The sequence below is a fragment of the Oryzias latipes genome, chromosome 17, assembly GCF_053564925.1.
Source record: "Oryzias latipes strain Hd-rR chromosome 17, Olatipes_Hd-rR_3.1".
Taxonomy (NCBI): domain Eukaryota; kingdom Metazoa; phylum Chordata; class Actinopteri; order Beloniformes; family Adrianichthyidae; genus Oryzias; species Oryzias latipes.
This window is the reverse complement of record NC_136253.1, coordinates 24,634,024-24,656,759: the sequence shown is the minus strand read 5'-3', so window position 1 is coordinate 24,656,759 and position 22,736 is coordinate 24,634,024. Positions and strand designations below refer to the sequence as shown.

General features: G+C 38.5%; 1 protein-coding gene and 2 long non-coding RNA genes across 5 annotated transcripts in view; 1 reads left to right on the top strand and 2 right to left on the bottom strand.

The window, feature by feature from the left end:
* Positions 1-2,420: 2,420 nt before the first annotated feature.
* The window catches only part of brinp2 (bone morphogenetic protein/retinoic acid inducible neural-specific 2), a 281,900-nt gene continuing 261,584 nt past the window's right edge, over positions 2,421-22,736 (bottom strand). For all 3 annotated transcript variants that reach the window (XM_078934944.1, XM_078934942.1, XM_078934943.1), the window contains 3 exons: positions 7,678-7,900; positions 4,796-5,102; positions 2,421-4,705 (listed from right to left, as the gene is read on the bottom strand). In XM_078934944.1, coding sequence (XP_078791070.1) covers positions 3,884-4,705; positions 4,796-5,102; positions 7,678-7,900 — 1,352 coding nt within the window. In that variant the 3' untranslated portion in view covers positions 2,421-3,883. The remainder of the gene's footprint in view (positions 4,706-4,795; positions 5,103-7,677; positions 7,901-22,736) is intronic.
* On the top strand, positions 9,865-11,023 carry LOC111949058 (uncharacterized). Its single transcript, XR_002875081.2, has 2 exons — positions 9,865-10,001; positions 10,751-11,023. It is a non-coding gene; the product is annotated as an uncharacterized LOC111949058 (long non-coding RNA).
* LOC105356212 (uncharacterized) lies at positions 11,030-12,345 on the bottom strand. Its single transcript, XR_910433.4, has 3 exons — positions 12,183-12,345; positions 11,474-11,553; positions 11,030-11,395 (listed from the first exon to the last, which is right to left on the bottom strand). It is a non-coding gene; the product is annotated as an uncharacterized LOC105356212 (long non-coding RNA).

Sequence of the window (22,736 nt, the reverse complement as noted above, 5' to 3'; positions counted from 1 at the left end):
TTGTGATCATTTCCAGCAAGCACAGGTATACCTTTAGTTTGACCTCCCTCTACTAGATCAATACATCAAATTATGGTAAGGTAATGGAGTGTTTGCTTACATGCCTAAACTACTATCAAGTCAAGGATAAGAGATAGATTAGACAGAAAAAGAAGAAAGTAAAAACTGAGTGGAATTGGTATGCAAGCATTGGCCTAGGCTGAACAAAAGAATCAACAGGATGACGGAGAAGTGACAGAATGACAGCTCCATGCTGATCGCTGGAGGACATCAGGATAGTCTGAGGTGGGGAAAGCTCATAGACTGTTGACAGCCACCAGTAATGAATGATAATTGTTGACGGAGTAGATGCAGACGCAGTGTGTGGAAGCTCATTTTACCAAAGCCAGTTCCTCAATCTTACACATTCTAATCACAATTATTAACAACTACTGTGTGGCTCTAAGACTCGATAAGTTTATCTTTCAAATACAGGCCAGTCTAAAGGCACTATTTCCAATGAATTGGATTCTTGAAAACTTCTTGAAAAATCTAGTTTACTCACACACAGGTGGAAATATATGTCTGTTACAAAAGCCTTTAGAAATTGATTCTTTAGTCATCATGTACTGTTGTTCACCTTTCACCTTGTTCAGGAGTGAATCAGCTTCCACTGATTCGCACAGGAGGTTCAGCAGCTTCTTTGAAGCCTAGTTACACTTAATGCAAAATAACTTTTTTATGAAAATTCTACTGCAATAGGACACTTATTGTTTCTTCACATGGAACAGAAATATGTCAAAACACCATTTTTATTATTATTATTGAGACCTTTTTTTTTTAAACAAAGTTACTTACCTGAAAGTGATTTTGATTTTTTTCCAAGTTCTTTAAATTATTTAAATGGTAGCTGATGTGTGATTTCACCTTGTGGTTGTAAAATCTTCATGAAAATTGATTTTGGGATTTTTGATTGGTGTTGTTGAGACGTCCAAACAAAAACCCAAAAGATGTCAAGGCTGGTTATGGCTGCACTCAAAATAGCTATTGATTTGGCCAATAAACAGCTGTAACAAGTGAGAAAAAGGCTTCTTAAAAAGGCTGAGTTAGAATGAAAGGAAAACAACAGGCTTGGTATTGTGTTGTCAGTCATTTCTGTGCTGAAAACACTAAAGTGGCTTCAGCAGTAATTGCTAAGGGGAAGAGCGCCTCTTTCCTGTGTATGTAGTCAAAAGGGCTGTTTTTTTTTTCTCCAGGACTTTGTCCCTCACTTTTTTGAGAAACAAGGTTTCCCATTTTCATGTCTTTCTCTACATATTCTTTCACACTATTACATTGATCAAGAATTTCTTCAGGAATAGATCACTTGTGGTTCATTTAGCTAGGATTGAATTTCATACTTGGAACCAGTCCAGTAGTGGAGCTAGAACAGTTTGTGTGGGGGGCGGGGGTAGAAGATTCTGGAAAGGTGGCAAATGAGAAAATCAAAGTGGAAATCCATCACAACTGAAAAGATCAAAAATATGTATTTCAACGTATTTGTTATTTTTGCAATGCTGAGTGATGATTTCTTAATCTTTGTCAATAATGGTGTTAATATTAGATTTTTTTTAAATGGGGGGGGCAGCTGTCCCTCCTTCAGAATATACAAACCCAAATTATAAACCTTCCACCACCATGCCTGGCAGTGTACATGGAAGAGTTTTGCTGAAATACACATAAAGGAACATTATTTGCATTATTTGCCTACTTTGGTCTCAAAAGCTTTTCGAAAAGTTTTTTTGGAACAATTCTGACATCTTAATGCCAATTTAAAACAAATTTAGTTGTGCTTTATCCGTGCAATTAATATTCACTTGATTTTAAAAGCTACCTTACACGGTTCAATCTCTAATGAAAAATAAAGGTGTGGAGTATTGCACTATTTTTATTTAGCTTGCCTGTTGCAAATAATTCCCTTCGTAGGAAATTACTTTTTTTGTGCTGTGAATTACGGTATAAGACGTTTGCACCAAAAACTTGGCTTCAAATTCTTCTGATATTAACTTATTTTTAGATGTTGAGGCGACAGCAATTTCCTTCTTTATATTACAGCCAGATGCTTCAAAAAAGTGCTTATAACACGATTGCCACAGCTGTTGACAGCTAATTAATCAAGTGCAATTAAGTCATTTGGCCATATGAGTTGCTGAACATACCACTAACTTTTGTGCCAGATTGTCAATGGATGAACTGGTGCTCATTAGAGTGAATAGTTTTTAATTTCTTCTTGATTGATGTACATCTTTGGTCCCGACATGACCCAATTAGCTGCCATTTTGCTTTGGATTATCAAAGAAAACGCCTGTGAACGTGTAAATTAGGGAAGTCTTAAAATATGTAGGTTGTGTTAAGTCGAAGCTTCTCCAGAGACGGAAATAATGAGAAGGAAATCCCCCAGATAGATAAACCACTTGTTTTTACTTGACCAAGCAGTACAGAAGAACAGCTGATAATTGTGAGGAATTAGTAAAAGTAAAATCAAATCCATGATTTTCCATGAGCGTTGTCATCAAATAGACAATTACTGTGTAATAACAGCTGTTTTTGCAAACAAAAAAAGCTAGATTTAAACTACAAAACCAAACTTAACCAATTAAAAAAAAGCTTAAAAAATCATAAACATTTGAGGTTTAACTAAAACATTCAAAACCATTTTTTTTACTATATTAAAGCCAAATAATTTCTAAAGTTAGTGAGACTTGGTATAATTGCAGTTTTTGCAGAACGATTACACTGTGCAAGTATGGGTGAGCACTGTGAATGGTGGCTCAAAAGATTTCACAACACCAAAATCAAAACAAATAAGTGCAGAGAGTGTGACTGCATTTACATGGAAAAGCTGCATCACCACATTTGTCTGGAGAAAGAAGCCTCTGTCTCGGTACAAATATTGAAATATAAAAAGCAATACAACCTTCGCTGGGAAGCCAAACACAGAAAGTAAATGTACTTCTTATCTTAACATTAACTTTCCATATAAGGCATGAGTTTTGTTATAAATATTTTTCTTTTTTGAGAATTTTTTTGGGTCTTTGGACTCAGTTATCTAAAAAGCGATGTGCACTTGTCCACAACCCGGGGTTAGATGGAGCAATATTTACAGCGCCGTGTCCGCAGACCTTTTGACAGTTTCTTTAACATTTTCAGGTCAAAAAGAAAGAAAAAGTCAACATATGCAACATTTTGTGCCTCTGTTTGCCAATATATATATATCTTTTTTTGGCTTAGACACACCACCAAATAACAGAACATCACTTACAGGCTTCTCTCTTGGATTTCAAGAATAGATACAAGTTGTTTTAAATGAAATTAAGGAATTTAACAGGTGAAAAGAAATATTTAAAGACAGTAACAGGGTTGAGATGATCAAATTTCATATTGTTAAGCATAACATAGTTCATTCACCACATATATATTACCACCCACCAAACCCAAAACCCCATTTGTTCTGTATCCAAAGAAAATAGTGTTATTCTTAGCACGGATGGGAGTTCCTCTTAAAATATCAAAATTTTCTCTCAGCTTGGCAAGGCAGAAGTCTTAGGTAGAATTAATGGCGTCTCTTCTGTGGTTCCACGTCACGTAGGGGAGCTGATCGGGCTAAAGTAGTCCCAGTTTGCTTGGACAAATACCTCACAGCGAATGCAACACAGCCTCTAGAAGAGTTTGTGTTGCATTTGTTCTTCCAGGACTTTCTGGTAAGACTAAGTAAAAATGCAACAGTTCAATACCAGACAAGGATGGTAATAATAAAGGCCCAAAATTTGCTGCTTCACAGTTGCTTAATCCGTTAGTGTTTGAGTGTAAACACGGTAACTCTGCGGTTTTCGCAGAGCTACTCCTGGACTTTGAGCAGAAACGGCTAACTGCACAGCTGGGTCAGTTCAGGTTCTGGGAAAGCATTTGGAAGCTTGGAGTTGAAGATCTGCAGAGACTCCTTTATTTGTGCTACCTCTCCAGCTGACAGCTTGAGGCGGTGCCGCAGCAGGCAGGAAAACAGGTCGATCGGTGGCACTGCTGGGGGAGAAAGTCGGTTAATCCGGTCTTGCATCTCCAGCAGCATCAGAAAGGCGGCGTCCTGTGTGCCCTGCGTGTAGGGGTAGTCCAGTTGCAGAATCAGGTCCTTGATGCCTTCTGGGTCAAAGTGCATGCTGTATCCAAAGACTTTGAGCGTGTTGATCTTCATGTAGCCCAGGTTTGACGTCTGGTCGTCCAAGTCCAGTGGCTCGTAGAAAAGAGTTTCATTCACCGTTGGATCGTCGGTGACTATGCGGCTCCGCAGGTAGATGTGCACTGTTTCAAAGAACGACTTCCACTTGCTGTTCAGAGACAGAGTCCAGTTGTAACAGTCTGCAGTGGTGATGCCATCAAGTTTAGTTCTTTCCCAGTCTGGGAAGTCAGGCTGGTTCACTGGCATGAACCAGCTTTCTGAATGACTGCCCCCAAAAGGATTCACGTAAACCACAGGAACGGGTTCCAGTGTGGAATTCTTAGTTGAGCATATCTGGAAAGAAATGGCCATCAGCATGTGGATGAGGTTGGATTTATTCTTGTTACTCTTGAGGGTCAGTAACATCCTTTTCCTCCAGGCAGGATTGAACCAACTTCCCAAGCGGACATCATTGCTGATGTAGATGGCGTGGACTTCTATTCTGCTGTCCAGACGCTGCAGAAGGTACTTTACCTAAAAAGGAATTAGAGAATGGTTAAATCTAAGATGAAACTACATCAATTTTTGAACATTTGAAAGGACTGAGTGAGGAGATCTCAGAACCTCAGCATCCGGCATATCCAGGTCAAAGTTCAAATAGTGGTCCAGCGATGCGGCAATGCTCGGCCGGCAGGAGCCAAGATGAAGGAGGTTGCCATGGTGACAGGCTCCGCAGCGGGTGGCATTGTCGCTGGCGCAGATGGAGCAGGAAGTGAGTGAGGGACCTATGACACAGGGGATGACACCCTGGCATGTGGGCTGTTCCGTGGGGCAGCTGCAGCTCTTTGCCTCCTCAGAGAAGGAGCCCAGAACTCCGTGTTCATTGCAGTAGAGCAGAGACTGAGCCCTGCCCAGCCAGAACCCAACAGACCTGCGGAGGGGCAAAAACAACATTGTCATTAGAATTATTGAAAGACTCTTAGAAGCATTTTCAAGCCTTAAATGACCTTTGGTGTCAAATATTAATATTTCCAGAGCAACAATAAAAAAAGTGGTCACTTTTTCCTATTATGACACATTTATATAATAAATTGGCCAATATCTGTTTGTGTTTTTTTTGTTTCTCTGCATTTCCACTTTGCAATGACAGCCCATTGTCTGCATGGAAATATATTTTTGTAACACAAAACCCTTTGGATAGGTACCTAACATTAAATATCATGAGAGCAGAAGATTATAGTGCTCTGGAATAACCAGCATTTGTATGGTTGTATTGTCAGATGTGTTTAATGAAACTCCATTCCCGGTTAAATACATTTTTCTGGTTGAACAACCACTGCTGTGCACAGCGGAACACATTCATATTTTTAGGGTAGAAGTAGAAGGCAAAACAAAGGGAAGAAACTGTGTGTTTGTTGTACTATGTTAAAAAATAAACTCTTATTGGGCTTTTGGAAGTTTTTATTTCAAATTTACACAAAGAATTTACAAATAAACATAAACTTAGAATAGATTTGTTTAATATTTCATATTTGGTGCATAGCTTCCACCAAAATGTTGGCTAAAATGCTTCTAGGATTTACACAAATCCCACAAAATCTATTATATGAGACATTTATATTATTGAGTTTTCTCTCAAATCAGTCACATTTATAGTCATCACAGACCTTTCTTTTTAATTTTTACCTTTTTAAACAAAATAAAAAAACGTATTGTTAGCTCGGAAGTTGAAGAAAGCTTTTTAAATGCGTTTTAAATTGAAAAAGTCGTATTATAAATTAAAGTTTCATATTACACTGGACAAAAATTGTTTTTGCTCCCATTTCTCATGAGATGAAGTCAAAGTTCTGAAACATTTTCTAAAAATGCGAAATAACAATTTCTCTTAAATGTTGTTGTTTCCCTTTCGGCTTTTCCCATCAGGGGTCGCCACAGCGAACGAGTCGCACGGTAAACTTAAATATTGTTCACAAATCTGTATACCAGTAAATCTGTGATAGTGAGCACCTCTCCTTTGCTGAGATGATCCATCTCATCTCACAGATGTGGCATAGCAAGATGCTGATTGGGCAGTATGACTATTGCAAAGCTGTATCTTAGATTGGCCACATTCTGAAATGTGCCATTTCGTTTCAGGGTGTGGGGGTATAAAGACTTAGAAAACCCCTCAGACCTCCGTTTGCCTCATGCAGTGCAACACATCTTTGCACAGAGTTGATCAGTTTGCTGATTGTGTTTTGTAGAATGTTGGTCCACTCCTCTTCAATGTCTGTGTGAAGTTGCTGGATATTAGCCGGAGCTGCAACACGCTTTTGTATACACAGATCCCTTGCAACATGGGGTCGTGCTTCATCATGCTGCAAGGTGAGGTGATGTTATTGGATGCATGGCAAAACATTGGGCTTCAGGATGTCATCACGGTATCTCTGTCCATTCAAAATGATATAATTAAAATGCCCATACCATAACCCCACCGCCACCATGGGCCACTTGACAAACTGATCAACTCTACAATGGAGATGTGTTGCACTGCACCATGCACTGCACCATTTGCACTGCAAATGGTGGTCAGACCAGATAGTGACCGGTTTTCCAGAAGAAAAAAATTGCATGTTTCAGAGTTGCCTTATATTATGGCCATTCTAAGGCGTACCTGTGCAATAGTCATACTGTCTAATCAGGATCTTGATATGGCACACCTGTGAGGTGGGATGGTTTATCTCAGCTTTGTCAACAAAATTAGAGAGAATTTTTTTTGTTTTTGCTTGTAGAAAACATGTTAGATGTTTGAGTTTATCTCACAACAAATGGGAGCAAAAAGAAAAGTGTTGGGTTTATATTTTTTTCTGTGTGAACACCTAGGAGGCGCTGCTAAACTACACTATGGGGGAAAAAAGATTTTCTCTTTTTTCTCTAAGGCTTAGGAGCCTAAAAAATCCTTGATTTTCTAGTTGTTTTTTTTACACTTAAAAAACAAAAGCAGAGCTTATTGTATCTGAATAAGAAAAAAAATAATTAAACAAATAACAAAAAGAGCCCTCTGGCAAGAGTAGAGTCACGTTTTCCCACACAAACGCAGTTTGTTGTGTTTGAAGAGGAATTTAAGACTATGAAAACAAACTTCTGAAAGATGCTTTTGTGATTCCAACAGCTCACTGGAAATGTCCTTTCTTTGAATTCTAAAGTGAATTTGATTTTATAACAAGCCCTAATTAGCTCCTTAAGAGTGGCAATTTAATTGCACTTGTGGGAATGTGGCTCTTCAGACTATGAAAGGTGATTTCTTACCTGCTGGGAACATCTGTATCATCATGGCTGTTTGTGAAATGATACGCTAAAGCCCTGACTATACTTTTAGAGTGACTGTATTTTTTATAACAATACATCTGTTTATGGTCTAGTTAAAGCTTCAAGCTACTGTCGACTCTTTTTGATTTCGGTCACTGCAATTGATTTACAGAAAGGAAGGTTGATAAGCAGACAGAAAGTCTTGGAAACTGGGTTACCTTTCTCGGGGTAGGCTGATGTGAGGCTGTTTGGGGCAGCGTTTGCTCAAAGTGAATAACTTCCTGATGATCTTCTGGGCTTTTCCGAGGACCAGTGCGGTGCTCGCCTCCAGCTGGGTGTAGCGCTTCTGGAGAGGCGTGTCAGCAGACCAGAACTTGGCGATCGTGGACACGTTCAAAAATTGATCGGTGGGCAAACGCTTCAGGAGAGCTTTGAACTCATCTGCAGAAATTTAGAGAAAACAGAGGAAGGGGGATGAAGAAAAAGAAAAAATGTGTCAATAGTGTTAATAGAATTGTCATCACATAGTAAACATCTGTCAAGAAAATTGCAGCTGAATTTATTCATGACGCCACCAACGCCTATCATGTCAATGTGACATGACCGAGAGCATACTCATTTAGGAAAGCCATTAAATGTGTGGTGTTGAACGTAGATGTTTTTTTTTATTTATTTGGCAAATCCTTAGAGTCTAAAACCAATTAGCACAACATAAACCAATCAAAGCAGGTGGTAAAAAGGTGACAGACTCTTCCCTAAATTTGATGCTCTTCTGTAAAATGGTCAATATTCTAAAAGAAGTAGCTCTACAAGAAACTCACTTCAGGGTTTCTTTGCTTAGTCACAACATAACTTTTTAAAATTTTCTATACCATCACCAAATTTACAGTCAATAGTAGAATGATTTTAGTGTTTGAAGTACATTTAGATCCAGCTGTTTATACTGTAAGCATACATTGATAAGATAAATACAAAATTGTTAAAGTGTTTAAGACAATTGGATTAGTTACAACTGCATATGGGTGTACGCCTATGTACAGTGCTTTACGAAAGCATTCGGCCCCCTTGAAGTTTTCAACCAGTTGTCACATTTCAGGCTGTAAACATTTTTTTTGTCAGGAATGAACTACAAGTGGGACATAATCATGAAGTGAAACGACATTTATTGGATATTTCCAACTTGTTTAACAAATCAAAAACTGAAATATTGGGCGTGTAAAATTGTTCAGCCCCTTTACTTTCAGTGCAGCAAACTCTCTTCAGATGTTCAGGTGGGACCTCCGAATGATCCAATGGTGACCTAAATGACACCAAGTCACCTGCTCTGTGATAGACTCAAAGGTCTGTTTAAAGGGCAGAGAGCATCATGAAGAACAAGGAACACACCAGGCAGGTCCGAGATACTGTTGTGGAGACGTTTAAAGCCAGTTTTGGATACAAAAAGATTTCCCAAGGTTTAAACATCCCAAGGAGCACTGTGCACGTGATAATATTGAAATGGAAGGAATATCAGACCACTACAAATCTAGAAAGACCTGGACGTCCATCTAAACTTTCAGCTCAAACAAAGAGAAGGCTGATCAGCCAAGACGCCCATGATCACTCTGGATGAACTGCAGAGATCTACAGCTGAGGTGGGAGAGTCTGTCCATGGGAGAACAATCAGCCTTATACTGCATAAATCTGGCCTTGATGTAAGCGTGGCAAGAAGAAAGCCATTTCTTAAAGATATCCATAAAAAAGTGTTGTTTAAAATTTGCCACAAGCCACCTGGGAGACACATTAAACATGTGGAAGAAGGTACTCTGGTCAGATAAACCAAAATCCAACTTTTTTGGTAACAATGCAAAATATTATGTTTGGCGTAAAAGCAACACAGCTCATCACCCTGAACACTCCATCCCCACTGTCAAACATGGTGGTGGCAGCATCATTGTTTGGGCCTGCTTTACTTCAGCAGGGACAGAGAGGATGGTTAGAACTGATGGGAAGATGGATGGAGTCAAATGCAGGACCGTTCTGCAAGAAAACCTGACGGAGTCTGCAAAAGACTTGAGACTGGGACGGAGATTTATCCTCCAACAAGACAATGATCCAAAACATTAAATAAAATCTACAATGGAATGTATGGTGTCAAAATAGAGCCTAAAGTATTGCGCATCAAAACAGTAAAACCGCGCATCAAAACCCCAAATCTGCGAATCAAAATGCATAAATTGAGAACCAAAACCCACAATTTGCAACCAAAAGCCTTTCCCCAAAGCACAATCCTATTTCTCAGCTGCCGATTTGTTTTCTCGCCATTCTGAAATCCTGTTTTTGAGTTGTAGTTTTATTTTGAAACTGTCTTTTTGAGTTGCGCTTTTATTTTTTGAGTTTCGCTTTTATTTTTTGCGGTTTTGATTCTAAAACCTGTCGACACGTAAAAACAGCGACATGTCAGTCAAGGGGAGGGGAGGCGGGACATCCCTGATATCCAGAAGCTCATTGGCTACCGAATAAGACCGAGTCTTACGTCAACAGACCAGTTTAGAATGTGCCGGTAAGTTTATCATGTTTTTCTTTTACTATATTAAAAGATCAAAATTGTACTTTATTTAACCAGAGGACGCCAGCACATTCAGATGAGGAGCTCCACCAGTAGCTGCTAGTGAAAAAAGATGTTAGAAAGTTAGATGTTGCATGAAAAACTACCACCATTGTTCTCCTGTGTTAGCATGCTAGCTAGCTCAATGCTAGCGGGGTATCCAGCTCTTCTCATGACTTTTGTGGATTAAACAAAGTACATTTTTTACCACAGTGTCAGGATCAGTCATGTCAACCTGGGAATAATTGCCCGTGGATTGTCACTATGGTTAATCAAATAGTTTTTTAAGAAGTACATTCATCATGTATATATAAGGTTTTTCAATATTTCCTTAGGGATTACACAGATGGATTGAACAACAAAGCAACATATTGCTGCAAGAAAGTGACACCTTTCCTAGTTTGGGATCAAGTTAATCCCTATTTAAAATAAATAAATAAAAGAAACACAATTTTTATTTGAAGTACCAGAGCAAATTTCCCACAGGTGGGATCAATAAAGTTTTTCTGATTCTGAACTGTATTCCAAAATAATTTTCTCAACCTTAAAGATTGCAGGTTAACACAGGAAGTTACCTTTCACAATATGCAGCTACTGAGTAGCAATTAAGGTGTGTGTGTGTGTGTGTGTATATATATATATAAATATATACACACACACACACTCATTTTAACTGTCTTAAATACATTTTTCTTTGTGTGCAGGATGCTGTGGACATTGGACGACAGACTAACTTAAACCAGGCAGAGCAGGAAACTGTTGGAGTTGTTGTTCCCTCTGTGGCTTGTCCTCTCTCCTCTCAGACCTGTTCAACCCTTGTGGGACATCAGAAAACCATGGCCAAGACATTAACATTTATGTACTGATCTATGCATGTCATCACAGCAGGATGTAACAAAAACTAACAATGTGAACAGATCTCATCTGCCTTACAAAATACTGCCCCCCTTAAGAAAATAAATGGCTAATAATCACCACTGGTATTTTGTAAAGCTTCATTTTTTAATGTTTGACCATTGAATGTGTTTTGTACAAAAGACTGATGGTTTTGCAAAGATCTTTGAAACACAGAGTCAAGTGCATTAGATTCTGTGAAATTCTGAACCACAATTCAGAGAAATTAAAATAACTGTTTTTAAAACTCCTTAAAAGACTTGAGGTGGAAAAGTCACTGTTTTCGTACAGGCACTAAGAAATGGGAAGCAGACATTGTGCCTGGGCATGTTGTCAATGCAATCATGGTCAAAATGGACAACTATTTTAAAGGCTTCTCTTTCAGTTGACAGGAGATGTCTGTGAGCCTGCTGGACAGCCTTTGCATCACACTGGGACGTCTTTGGGGCCTGCATCTGGAAAGAAACAAAAACAGCAAAGTTAATTAACCAAAAAAAGAAGAGAAAAATTAAGATTAAATTTTTTTTCATTACCTTAAAGAAGATGTAGACATCCACGTCGTAGCTGCCTCAGTATTCCTGCCTTTTTTGTTATGGTATGCATAACAACGGCCCTTATAGAAAACAACAGACATACAGCAATAGTCAATTTTAAAACCACCACCCAATTAAATATACTAATAATTCTATTGATGTCTAATACTGGAATAATTTTAAGTGGAATAAAACACGTTTTTGCTGGTCTGCTACAATTTACTCTGCTCTGGTTCACTCGAATACCGGACTTCTGCCAGTCTGCATAGTGCAGACGCATACATTTTGAATAATATGGGACAGCAATATTGTTTCTCTGTTCAATAATTCCCTCTGTCTGTATCCCTGAAAAATATTGAGAAACCTTATAGGTTATAACATATTTGATTAACCCTAGTGACAATTCACGGACAATTATTCCCAGGTTTACATGACCGATCCTGACACTGTGGTAAAAAATGTACTTTGTTTAATCCACAAAAGTCATGAGAAGAGCTGGATACCCCGCTAGCATTGAGCTAGCTAGCATGCTAACACAGGAGAACAATGGTGGTAGTTTTTCATGCAACATCTAACTTTCTAACATCTTTTTTCACTAGCAGCTACTGGTGGAGCTCCTCATCTGAATGTGCTGGCGTCCTCTGGTTAAATAAAGTACAATTTTGATCTTTTAATATAGTAAAAGATATGAAAAACATGATAAACTTACCGGCACATTCTAAACTGGTCTGTTGACGTAAGACTCGGTCTTATTCGGTAGCCAATGAGCTTCTGGATATCAGGGATGTCCCGCCTCCCCTCCCCTTGACTGACATGTCGCTGTTTTTACGTGTCGACAGGTTTTAGAATCAAAACCGCAAAAAATAAAAGCGAAACTCAAAAAATAAAAGCGCAACTCAAAAAGACAGTTTCAAAATAAAACTGCAACTCAAAAACAGGATTTCAGAATGGCGAGAAAACAAATCGGCAGCTGAGAAATAGGATTGTGCTTTGGGGAAAGGCTTTTGGTTGCAAATTGTGGGTTTTGGTTCTCAATTTATGCATTTTGATTCGCAGATTTGGGGTTTTGATGCGCGGTTTTACTGTTTTGATGCGCAATACTTTAGGGTCTATTTTGACACCATAGGAATGGTTCATAAATAAACATATCCAGGTGCTAGAATGGCCAAGTTAAAGTCCAGACCTGAATCCAATCGAGAAAATGAAAACTGCTGTTCACAAACGCTCTCCATCCAACCTCACTGAGTTCGAGTGGTTTTGCAAGGAGGAATGGGCAAAAATTTCAGTCTCTCGATGTGCAAAACTGATAGAGACATACCCAAAGTGACTTACAGTTGTAATCACAGCAAAAGGTGGTGCTACAAAGTATTAACTTAAAGGGGGTAACTCAGTTAGCGTAGTCACAGTAATGTTTGTATTAGTAGTATTAGCTTTTTTTTACATGTTATTAACAAGTTTGGGAGTTACAGGTATTATGAATATGTTAACGTGGGTAAAGCTTCCAACTTATCTCACATATAGCGTGTTATACTACTACTAAGTTCTGGGGTTACTGTAAACAGTGAAGTCTGACTGACTAACAGCTTTTCTTTTGTCTCGCTTAATGTGCTGTTCAGTGTGCCTGATCCATGATATACATTTGAAAATAGACCATTTATTGACGGAGAACCTGATAATCCGGTGCGCCCTATTGTGGGGAAAATGTGTAAAATCTGCAGAAAAACAGAAGGACAAAATTATTTAAAAGTATAAATGGAAATGTTGAAAACAAACTCCTGGGGTTTAAATTTACACCCTAGGTTTCCGAAGATACATAACCTCTTTTTGTAATAGTAAAACCTGTCCAACACAAATGATTTCAGCTCTCATCTGTTCACTCAGTTATTGGACAGAACAAGTTATAAAAAAAAAAGAAAGGAAATGTTGAAAACAATTGTGGCGTTTTTTTTCTATACTAAACATTTAATTGAACTAGTTTCAAAGGCTTTGGTGAAATAGCCTTTAAAAGACAGCTAAACATAGAAATATTTCCAGCCAATACCTCTGTGTGATTTTCTGTAATATTTCCAGTAAAAATAAAGATGTCTTTGAAGTTTGCCAAAAGCATTTCTGTGTTACGACCCTTTAGGCTCTTTTCATGAACCATAGGACAAATTTTCCGCTTGTATGAAACAACTGGGAAACATAACCGTGTCATTTCTTTTCTTCCTAATCCAAACAAGTGATCCTTTCTTGGAATGTTTCTGGCCCTCTGGAGAACCACATCCCTGTGTGCTGTTTATTGGCAGAAACTGCAGCCATGTCAACCTATTCTGAGCTTAGCTGACAAGATTCAAGCCTATTACAGTGATCAGTGATCCCAGATGACACTGTGGTCTGGGTCCCTCCATTCCTCCAGTTTGTGCACGTCTTCCTCTTTTCCCATCAGAGATTGTTCTCTCCTGCACAGGCAGGACACGGTTGTCTCTCTTTTAAGATGTCAGTCTCAGTCTACCTGTTTGTTTTTGGTTTGTGTCTTTTTCGCTGCTGTCTGATCTCTTTCCACTTGTCAGTAAATTTGTGATTTGAGGCATTCACATTTAGTTTACTTCAAATAAGCTTTTTCCCCATTTAAGTACAAGTTAGAACTAATGACATGTTGCCTTTCACATTAAAGCCATATATAACTATTTGTATCATATTTTATACATGCATATCTGAAAATCTCAAATTTTTAACCTTTATTTTATCAGGAAATCCCATTGAGATAAAATCTTTTTTTTTTTTTTCATGAACTTGGCCCATGTTTTCTGCTCTGTGGTTCCTCATTATTCCACTAGGGGCAGTAGACAGGATTTTCCAGGTCATTTTATAATGGATGCTTCCTTGAAATCTAAAAAAAAAAACTTTGGGCGGGAAAAGTGTTGCTTTGTTCAATTGTTTTTCATTTTTTGAATGACTACTGTATTGAACGAATATGAGGGTAAGGCTGAATGCACATTTAAGGATGATGAATTGATGAAAACTAACTTATATACTGGGGAATCTAGAGTAAATGTACGGTAAATTCACAAAGTGCAGATACATAAATAGGCATAAACTGGTACAAAGTAACACACTGCCTTCTAAAAGTAATTGTTCAAAAGTTAATAATAAGAAGAGATCATTTAACGCACTGTCTCTGGAAATATCCATAGACAAATGTTCAGAAATTTGTTTTATTATCCAAGGTAATTTATTAGGAATGACTGAAAATAAAAGATTAAATCCAGAGACATGGGAAAATTAAAAGAAAAAGGCACAGATATTGTGTAAGTAAAGGCGGTGAGAGGTGAATATGACAGGAACAATGAACGGTTTTCTTAAGCACCACAAAAGTCCTGCACCTCACCAAGCTAAAGACCCTATTGATTCAAATATGCATCAAACCACTTCAGCTCAAAAAAATAACCTTAACTTAACATCTACTTGAAAGCAAAAACAAAAGTATTGTTATTATTATTTTTTAGCTGAAAATAAATTCAGATGTCTAGAGGTTAAAACAACTTCTTATACATAAGGTACAAGAAGTGCCAAAGTCGACTCCACCTGCTGAAGACTGAGATCCTTCAAAGTTTGCAGAACTCTATGATGACTTTATGATGGTGTCAGTGCATCCACCCTCTTCTATGGAGTGTGTTGCTGGGAAGGTGGATGCACTGACAGCTTCAGGAGGAGGATCAACAAACTGGTGTGGAGATCCGGCTCCTTTCTGGGATACCCCCCAAAGTCTGTGACTGTGGTGGGGGAGAAGAGGATTTAACGGAAACTGAAATCCACCTGGGACAATCTTCTTCATCATCATTTGTGGGTGCACTGAGCAGCTCCTTCAGTCAGGGACTAAAACATCCTCGCTACAGGAAGGAGCGTTTTTGCAGACCTTTTCCCCTGTCAGCTGTTAGACTACAACACCTCAAAGACACTGGACACTTCATTGTGTCATTTACTGCATTTTTGTGTATTTGTTTCATGACTTAATAGAGACCTTGACCGGAGAAAGGTAGTTTGCCATCTCTCGGTCGGTGGAGTGTCCTTGCCCCAGGTGGAGGAGTTTAAATACCTTGGGGTCTTGTTCACGAGTGAGGGAAGATCGGAGCGTGAGATTGACAGGCGGATCGGAGCGGCGTCCGTAGTTATGCGGTCGCTCTATCGGTCCGTTGTGGTGAAGAGAGAGCTGAGCCGAAAAGCAAAGCTCTCAATTTACCGGTCGATCTACGTTCCAATACTCACCTATGGTCATGAGCTATGGGTCATGACCGAAAGAACGAGGTCCCGAATACAAGCGGCTGAAATGAGCTTCCTCCGTAGGGTGGCTGGGCGCTCCCTTAGAGATAGGGTGAGAAGCTCAGTCATCCGCGGGGAGCTCGGAGTAGAACCGCTTCTCCTCCACATCGAAAGGAGCCAGCTGAGGTGGCTCGGGCATCTAGTCCGGATGCCCCCTGGACGCCTCCCTGGAGAGGTGTTCCGGGCATGTCCCACTGGGCGGAGGCCCCGGGGAAGACCCAGGACACGCTGGATAGACTACGTCTCTCGGCTGGCCTGGGAACGCCTCGGGGTCCCCCCAGAGGAGCTGGAGGAAGTGGCTGGGGTGAGGGAAGTCTGGGCATCTCTGCCAAGTCTGCTGCCCCCGCGACCCGGTCCCGGATAAGCGGAGGAAGATGGATGGATGGATGGACTTAATAGAGATTTATATTCCTACAATCCAACCAGATCGATCTGTCTGAGGCAAGTTGGTAATTGAATCGATCTATACCATTAAATAATCCTTTCAAAATGAACAAAATCAATCGATTATATTGATATTGGAGAATACCATTTGGATTAACGGACGGTAAGTTTATTTGACCAAAACTTAAAATTGACCATCACAGCGGACAACACACATGTGATGGCAGATTCATTTTTAATTTACTGTTGATTTTCTTACAAGAAATACAAGGAATCTGAAAAACGTCACCTGCACTGTTCAGTAGCCAGATATTTATCTCTGATTCACACTGGCTGACGTTTTGACCAAAAATCGGATCTGCGACCTCAAATTATGACATAATTATCTATTGTTAAAAAACAATCGTTACCCCCTTAGCAGTTTTTTTTTACCATTATCTATGTTTTACATGGAAAATTTGATTGTGAGCAGTTTTGGTCTGACATGGTACTGAAGTGTTCTGATTATCATAAGTGTTTTAAATGCATTCCTAACAAAAACAAGAAAACTACAGTGATTTATCAAAATATATCAAAAATGTTATTATTTTGAATTGTTTTTGCCTTGCCTTTTTTCTATTATTTTAATTTTATTTCTTTTTTTCTATATGTGCATTTATAACGTTTGTTCACCCTAACTTGGTTTGTATATGAGCATCTATAAAAAAAAACAAAAAAAAAAAACAAAGAGGTACACACATTGTTAAAATTATTACTGTTTTTTGTTTTTTCGGTCTTATATGTGGGTTTGATATTAACAATTGTTTATTGTGCAAGTGACTGTGAATTTCTGTAAATTGAAACATGTACAATAAAGTTTGTTGAAAAAAAAAAGGTACTGAAGCATACTGAAGTAATACCATCCCATCCCTTCCCATCTACATATTTTTCTTACCTTTAATAAAATCTGCATCTGGCAGCCACTATACGGTCCTGATTTTAGCTTGCTTTTCTTGTTTGTAACAGGATTTCTGTGCTTTCTTTGCCATTTTTATATATGACAAAAAGCAAGTATAAATCCTGGCTTCCAGTTTTTTTTATAGTAGATGTTCAATCTCTTCCTTGTATTTATTTTTTTATTTTCATATTTTTTACTGTGTAAAATACCCCGTGTCTATCTTTCACACCTTAGGGGGAAGTCTTTCATTAAATCCCACATGATTTCTCGCAAGAGTGGCTTCAATAATCATCCTTCTTCCTGTGCAACTTTAATTCAATTGCCGACATAACAATGATGTAGGAGCTGGGATGTCTGCGGGTGAACGCCGCTCTCTATTTTACTCTGTCGTGCTGCCGGCTGGGAGACACGAAGCGGAAAACAGAGTCCAGAGCTGTCAGGAAAGCTGCTATCTCCATCACTTCAAAGTGGCTGCAACACATTAAAGGCTCCATCCATCATACATCACTTCTGCTGCCACTCACACACCAGTTAGATACGAAAAAAACACGTTTTTTGAGGAAAATTTAAATGTTTTTTAGGAAAATATCGGCCAAAATGTGAAGACAGATGATCCAAATTGCTAGTGCAATTTACCTCAAAGATGAGAAAACTTTCAAATATATGTTGTTTTTTTCACCACAGCTTGAAGCGGACCTAAAAATTAAAAGCCTCACAAACTTCCTTCGATGTGATTGCTTTTCTCGTGATCTCCTGCAGCCCAGTTGTGTCTTTAAACAGTGTCAAAAAGATCAGGTAGACACTAACAGACTGGCAAATTGGTCTTAGTGATTCATTATGATACACTCTAATTACATTCGCTTCTTTAAAGAGCCAGCCTTTTGTTTTCAGATTAGTGGTTAATCCTCTAAAGACTTGCACTTTTTCCAGACATCTCCTGTAATTAGCTGAAAATCCCTAACAGGACAAGAAAACTCTCTGTACTTTACTTAAGCTGACCTCATAAATTCAGAAGCACTCAATTATTTATCATAAAAAAAGATTCATTAAAATGGCATTTGTTTCTGGTGATGAAAAGTCACTTTTTAAAGCTTTAAAGAGCAGTTTTAGCTGCTTCACTACCTGTGCACAGAAGAAAAAGTACCTTTGTTTTAAAAAAACAAAAAAAAAGGGTCTAACAACATCAGTTTAGCTTACATGGATGAACTTATCTAATGACAGATGTCTCCAGAGTGACTGCGTTGCAGCTGTGCTGTGAGTCGTCTCGACAAACCGACCCAAGTTAACCTTATTTTCAGACAGTAGATCAAAAGCTGAACCGAATTTACCTGTTATCATCTTAGCACGCCGTGCTACAAATGGAAAATATGGTTGGATCATTAACATACAGATAGAATTGTTGGAGGGAAGCGGCGAGAGGGAAGTTTGATACTCTCTTCTGCATAGGAGCCAGTAAAAAGTGTCCCGCCATTTAAAGCCAATGTGCTGGGTTCCTGATTTCTGCTCAAAGATTCGCAAAAACTGCCAGGTTCAGGTTAGGACACTGTTCTTGTAAAAGCAAAGATGACTGTGGCGGTTTAGAAAGAGCTCCTCCTTCTGGCACAACGCTTCCTTCTCTACCGACCTGCTTTGAACCCCCCCATGGATTTCTTAGTAGTTGTTAGGCAGAATTTGTAGTTCTTTTCCACGAAAACAATCACTGGGCTTTTAGATTTTCAGGGCAAAAAAAAGTGAGAAAGTCAAAAAATGAATAGTAAAAAAGATTAAAAAGTAATTATAAGTGTTTATAGTCACATGTTGCTGTGCCATTTTTCTGATGATATATTAAGAAAACACGGCTTAAAATTGAATTTCTGAGTATTTCTTTATTCAACTTTTTGAGCATTAGCAGCAGACGACAAGTTCAGTTGGAAAAAGATTGTATCTGTTATATAGAAAATACAATGCTCCAATAATACTTGCCATTTCTGTTAGATTGGGGTTTGTGAGCGGCTGTAAACTCTGTTGAGAGAGGGTGTAAACAGAAAGCTCTCAGCAACAGGGAGGGAAAGGGGCACGGCCTGGGCCACACGTATGAGGCAAATTTCTGATGAACTACTGTTGCTCTGCAGAATATATGTCCTAGAAAACAACACATGTCCATTGAAATTTCCCTAAAAGCAACATAAATAAAAGATTACTGGTAACACTTTTACAATAGATTAAAGATGATTGGAGTGCATTTTTAAATAAAACCGGGCCAGTCCATTCCCTCTGCTTAGATTAATACTATATTGTGTCAATATTTACATGCTAAAAATGTAGATTTCTATTATTGTTATTATTATTACCATCCGCTGTGCCATGGTGCATGCAACTTACTATCAAAATGTTTTAATGAAATTTCAATAATAATAACAATTAGTTGTTAGTAGGCTGCTAGAAGTTTGAAGCTGGGGAAAGTATGGTGCACTGGGGTTCTGTCCTCTATTTTCATCTACTTCTCCTCATCTTTATTCTTGATCATTTATCATTAAGTTCTCCATGCCTGTTTGGTGCAGTGCGATTCAGGTGATGTCCCTCTTTCCCACTCCCCTTCAGTGGAGCCTAAGTGATTCCAGAATACAGTCTGTGCTCCGGTCCTTGGTTGTGGACCTCGCCCTTTAGCAGGTCTATGCTCATGTTCCCAACCGTCTAACTTGCCTCTGGCTTGTCTGTGCTCCTGTCCTTGGCCGAGGACCTCGCCTTTGACTCATCTCTTGCCCCCAGATGTCCTCCAGTTCCATCTGGAGGAAGTCCATCTGCTGGACTATTCAAACATGTAGTTGTAGAGATGGATAACCTAATTCTTCTTCAACAGTCCTGGTACGTCTCCTGTCCGTCCTGGTGGATGATTCCTCCTTCATGTGGACATCCCCGAGGTTTCTTCTTTTTTTTCTGGAATCAATTTCTTTTAGGATTTTTCCCTTACCAAGAAGGAGGGTCTAACAGAAGGGATGCCCAACTTATTTCAGTCTGTTTAATTTAGTTCAGCAATCAGCTATTGTATTTTACAACTGATTTAATGTTTTGTAAAATTAGTGAAGCCCGTTGAAACAACTGTGTTGTAATATTGGGCCAAATATGTAAAACTGAACTGAACTGAACTGAACTGAATTGAATTGAATTGAATTGAATTGAATTGAATTGAATTGAATTGAATTGAATTGAATTGAATTGAATTGAATTGAATTGAATTGAATTGAATTGAATTGAATTGAATTGAACTAGATAGATAGATAGATAGATAGATAGATAGATAGATAGATAGATAGATAGATAGATAGATAGATAGATAGATAGATAGATAGATATCTTAGAAGGTAGATATGATGTTTATTCTGTGTGTTATTCAGTGCTTTAAAAAATAGTAATTGCTGAAAATTAACTATTTTACATGTTTCAATGGCATCAAAATGACTTCTAACATTTACAGTCTAAGTCGATCTGAGTTAGGGTTTGTTCTTTTTTTTGTTAGTCTCTCTTTTTTTTAAATCAGAGTGCAACATTCAGAAAATTGACTCCACCTGTTGAAGCAGAGCTTGCTTTTGCACAAGAGAGCAGTTTTTGGGAAAGATGGGTATGGCAGCATTTTCCCCTACTGGGGGGTAAAGCCAGCTGCTTCTAATGTGACCGTGACATGCAGATGCATGAAAACACACACACACACACACAAACACACACACACACCCACTTACACCTTACAACAGAGGCCAAAGCCTAAAAGAGCCACTGGAAGCCTAAAACAGAGATAAATGTGTTTCGAGGTCAGACATCATGGTGTGTGCACATACACTATGAGGACTGTTTTTGTATTTAAAAACATGAAGGTTTAGTAAAATAAAAGGTAATGAAAATGTTGTTTTTCTATAGTAAAAAACATATCAGAAATGACTGTTAAATGATCCTTTTTTTTTTTTTACTACAAGTCTATTACCGGTTTTGAGCAATGCCCTACTATCTCATTCAAAAGAGTCAATTTAAAGACTAAAAAAAAAACGCTTCAGCTTTCTGTAGAATACAAATGAGGCAAACAACAAACTAATTCCCTCCCTGTCAGGAATTGCTGCAGGGTAGCAGCAGTTGCCAAGGTTTTGCTTGCCCCCTTGAGGAATTGCAGCTTAGCACTACAAAAAGTCCCTACAGACAACCAATCCTGGCTCTGGTGTGGCATCAGCTAAATGAAATCGAAGTGTGAACAAGTACAGCCAACAATTCAAAATGCATATGATAGATCTGCGCGTTAACATCTCAAGTCCAGCATCTAAGTGAGCAATGGGATGCATTTCTGTTCAGGAAACCAATAAACGTGCACAGGCACACGACACATAAGGGCAGGTAATGTCATCAGAGTGTTTGTAAGTGGGCTCTTGAGTGTGCGCTTAATGTGGAAAAAAAATTTCAATGTCACATCCTCAGCAGGCATGAGGTCATAAAAAAGATCAATCTTGGTTTGGAGCACCATTTTGTTTTGTTTTTATCAAGGTTGGAGCGAAAAATTAAAGTTCACAACAGCACTTGTGTTTTTCCTGACACGTTAGAACACAGCGATAGGAAGTTGTTCAGTAACACAGACCTTCTCCAATGAAAATTGTGTTTTTAACATGTTCTTGTAGCAAGTTTCTCAAAATGGAGGACATATTCAAAGAATATTGAGATACAAATTGCATTTCAGAGTATTTCTTTGTTCGAAAAGTTGTGAGTCAGGGGCAGAAGAAAAAATGCAGTTAGAAAAAGCTTCTAATTGTTACGTACAAACTAAGATCAGTGGATCACAAGCTTCCTGCTGCACTCCATTCCGATGCATCCACTTGTAGACAATTAGATCCATGTACATCTACGTTTCTCATCTGAGGTGGCATTTGGATCAAAATTGTACGTCTTGATATCTCCAATACTGCTTGCCATGTTTGTTGGACCGCTGTTAGGTTCGGGTTGTGTGGGGCTGTAAGCTAGCAGGAGAGCGTATAAACAGATGGATGATGGGAAATGAGCACAGGCTTGCTCCTTCCCACAAATTAGGCTCTAATGCACTACTGCCGCCTTGCAGAAACTGTGTCCTAAAAAATGACAGTTTTTTCAATTTTGGCTAAAAACGGCATAAATAATTAAAAGATCACTGGGACACTTTGAAAGTACATTGGAACATGATCATAGTAGGACTTCAATCATTTTTTAACCTGTTTTTTTTTTACAGTCATCAGTCATTTGCATGTTTACACAGCATTTGTCTTTCTTCTTTATTAGCAACAGCAGTAAAAGTAAACGCCAAACTGGCAGGAACAATTTTCATCAAGACAGAAGCTTGTATGGTTTCCTGCCAACACAATATAGTTTTTCCTTTATAAAACAACAATAAAATGTTCTTGTTGTCCACCTATTGACTGTATGAAAAGATGTGTGCTGTGACATCATAGACTGCCTTGCTAGAGGTTATTAGGACAGTTGGTACGTGTTCATGTGGAACATTAAATTAAGATTAAAGAGTTAACAGAAGAGCATATCTCCTTTCAGTAACCTTTAGATATTTAATGTCAAAAACAATATTTGGACTTTGGATGTTAAATCAAACCAAAGAGAGGAAGACAGGATTTGTACGTGCATGTTTTTTAAATTTTTCAT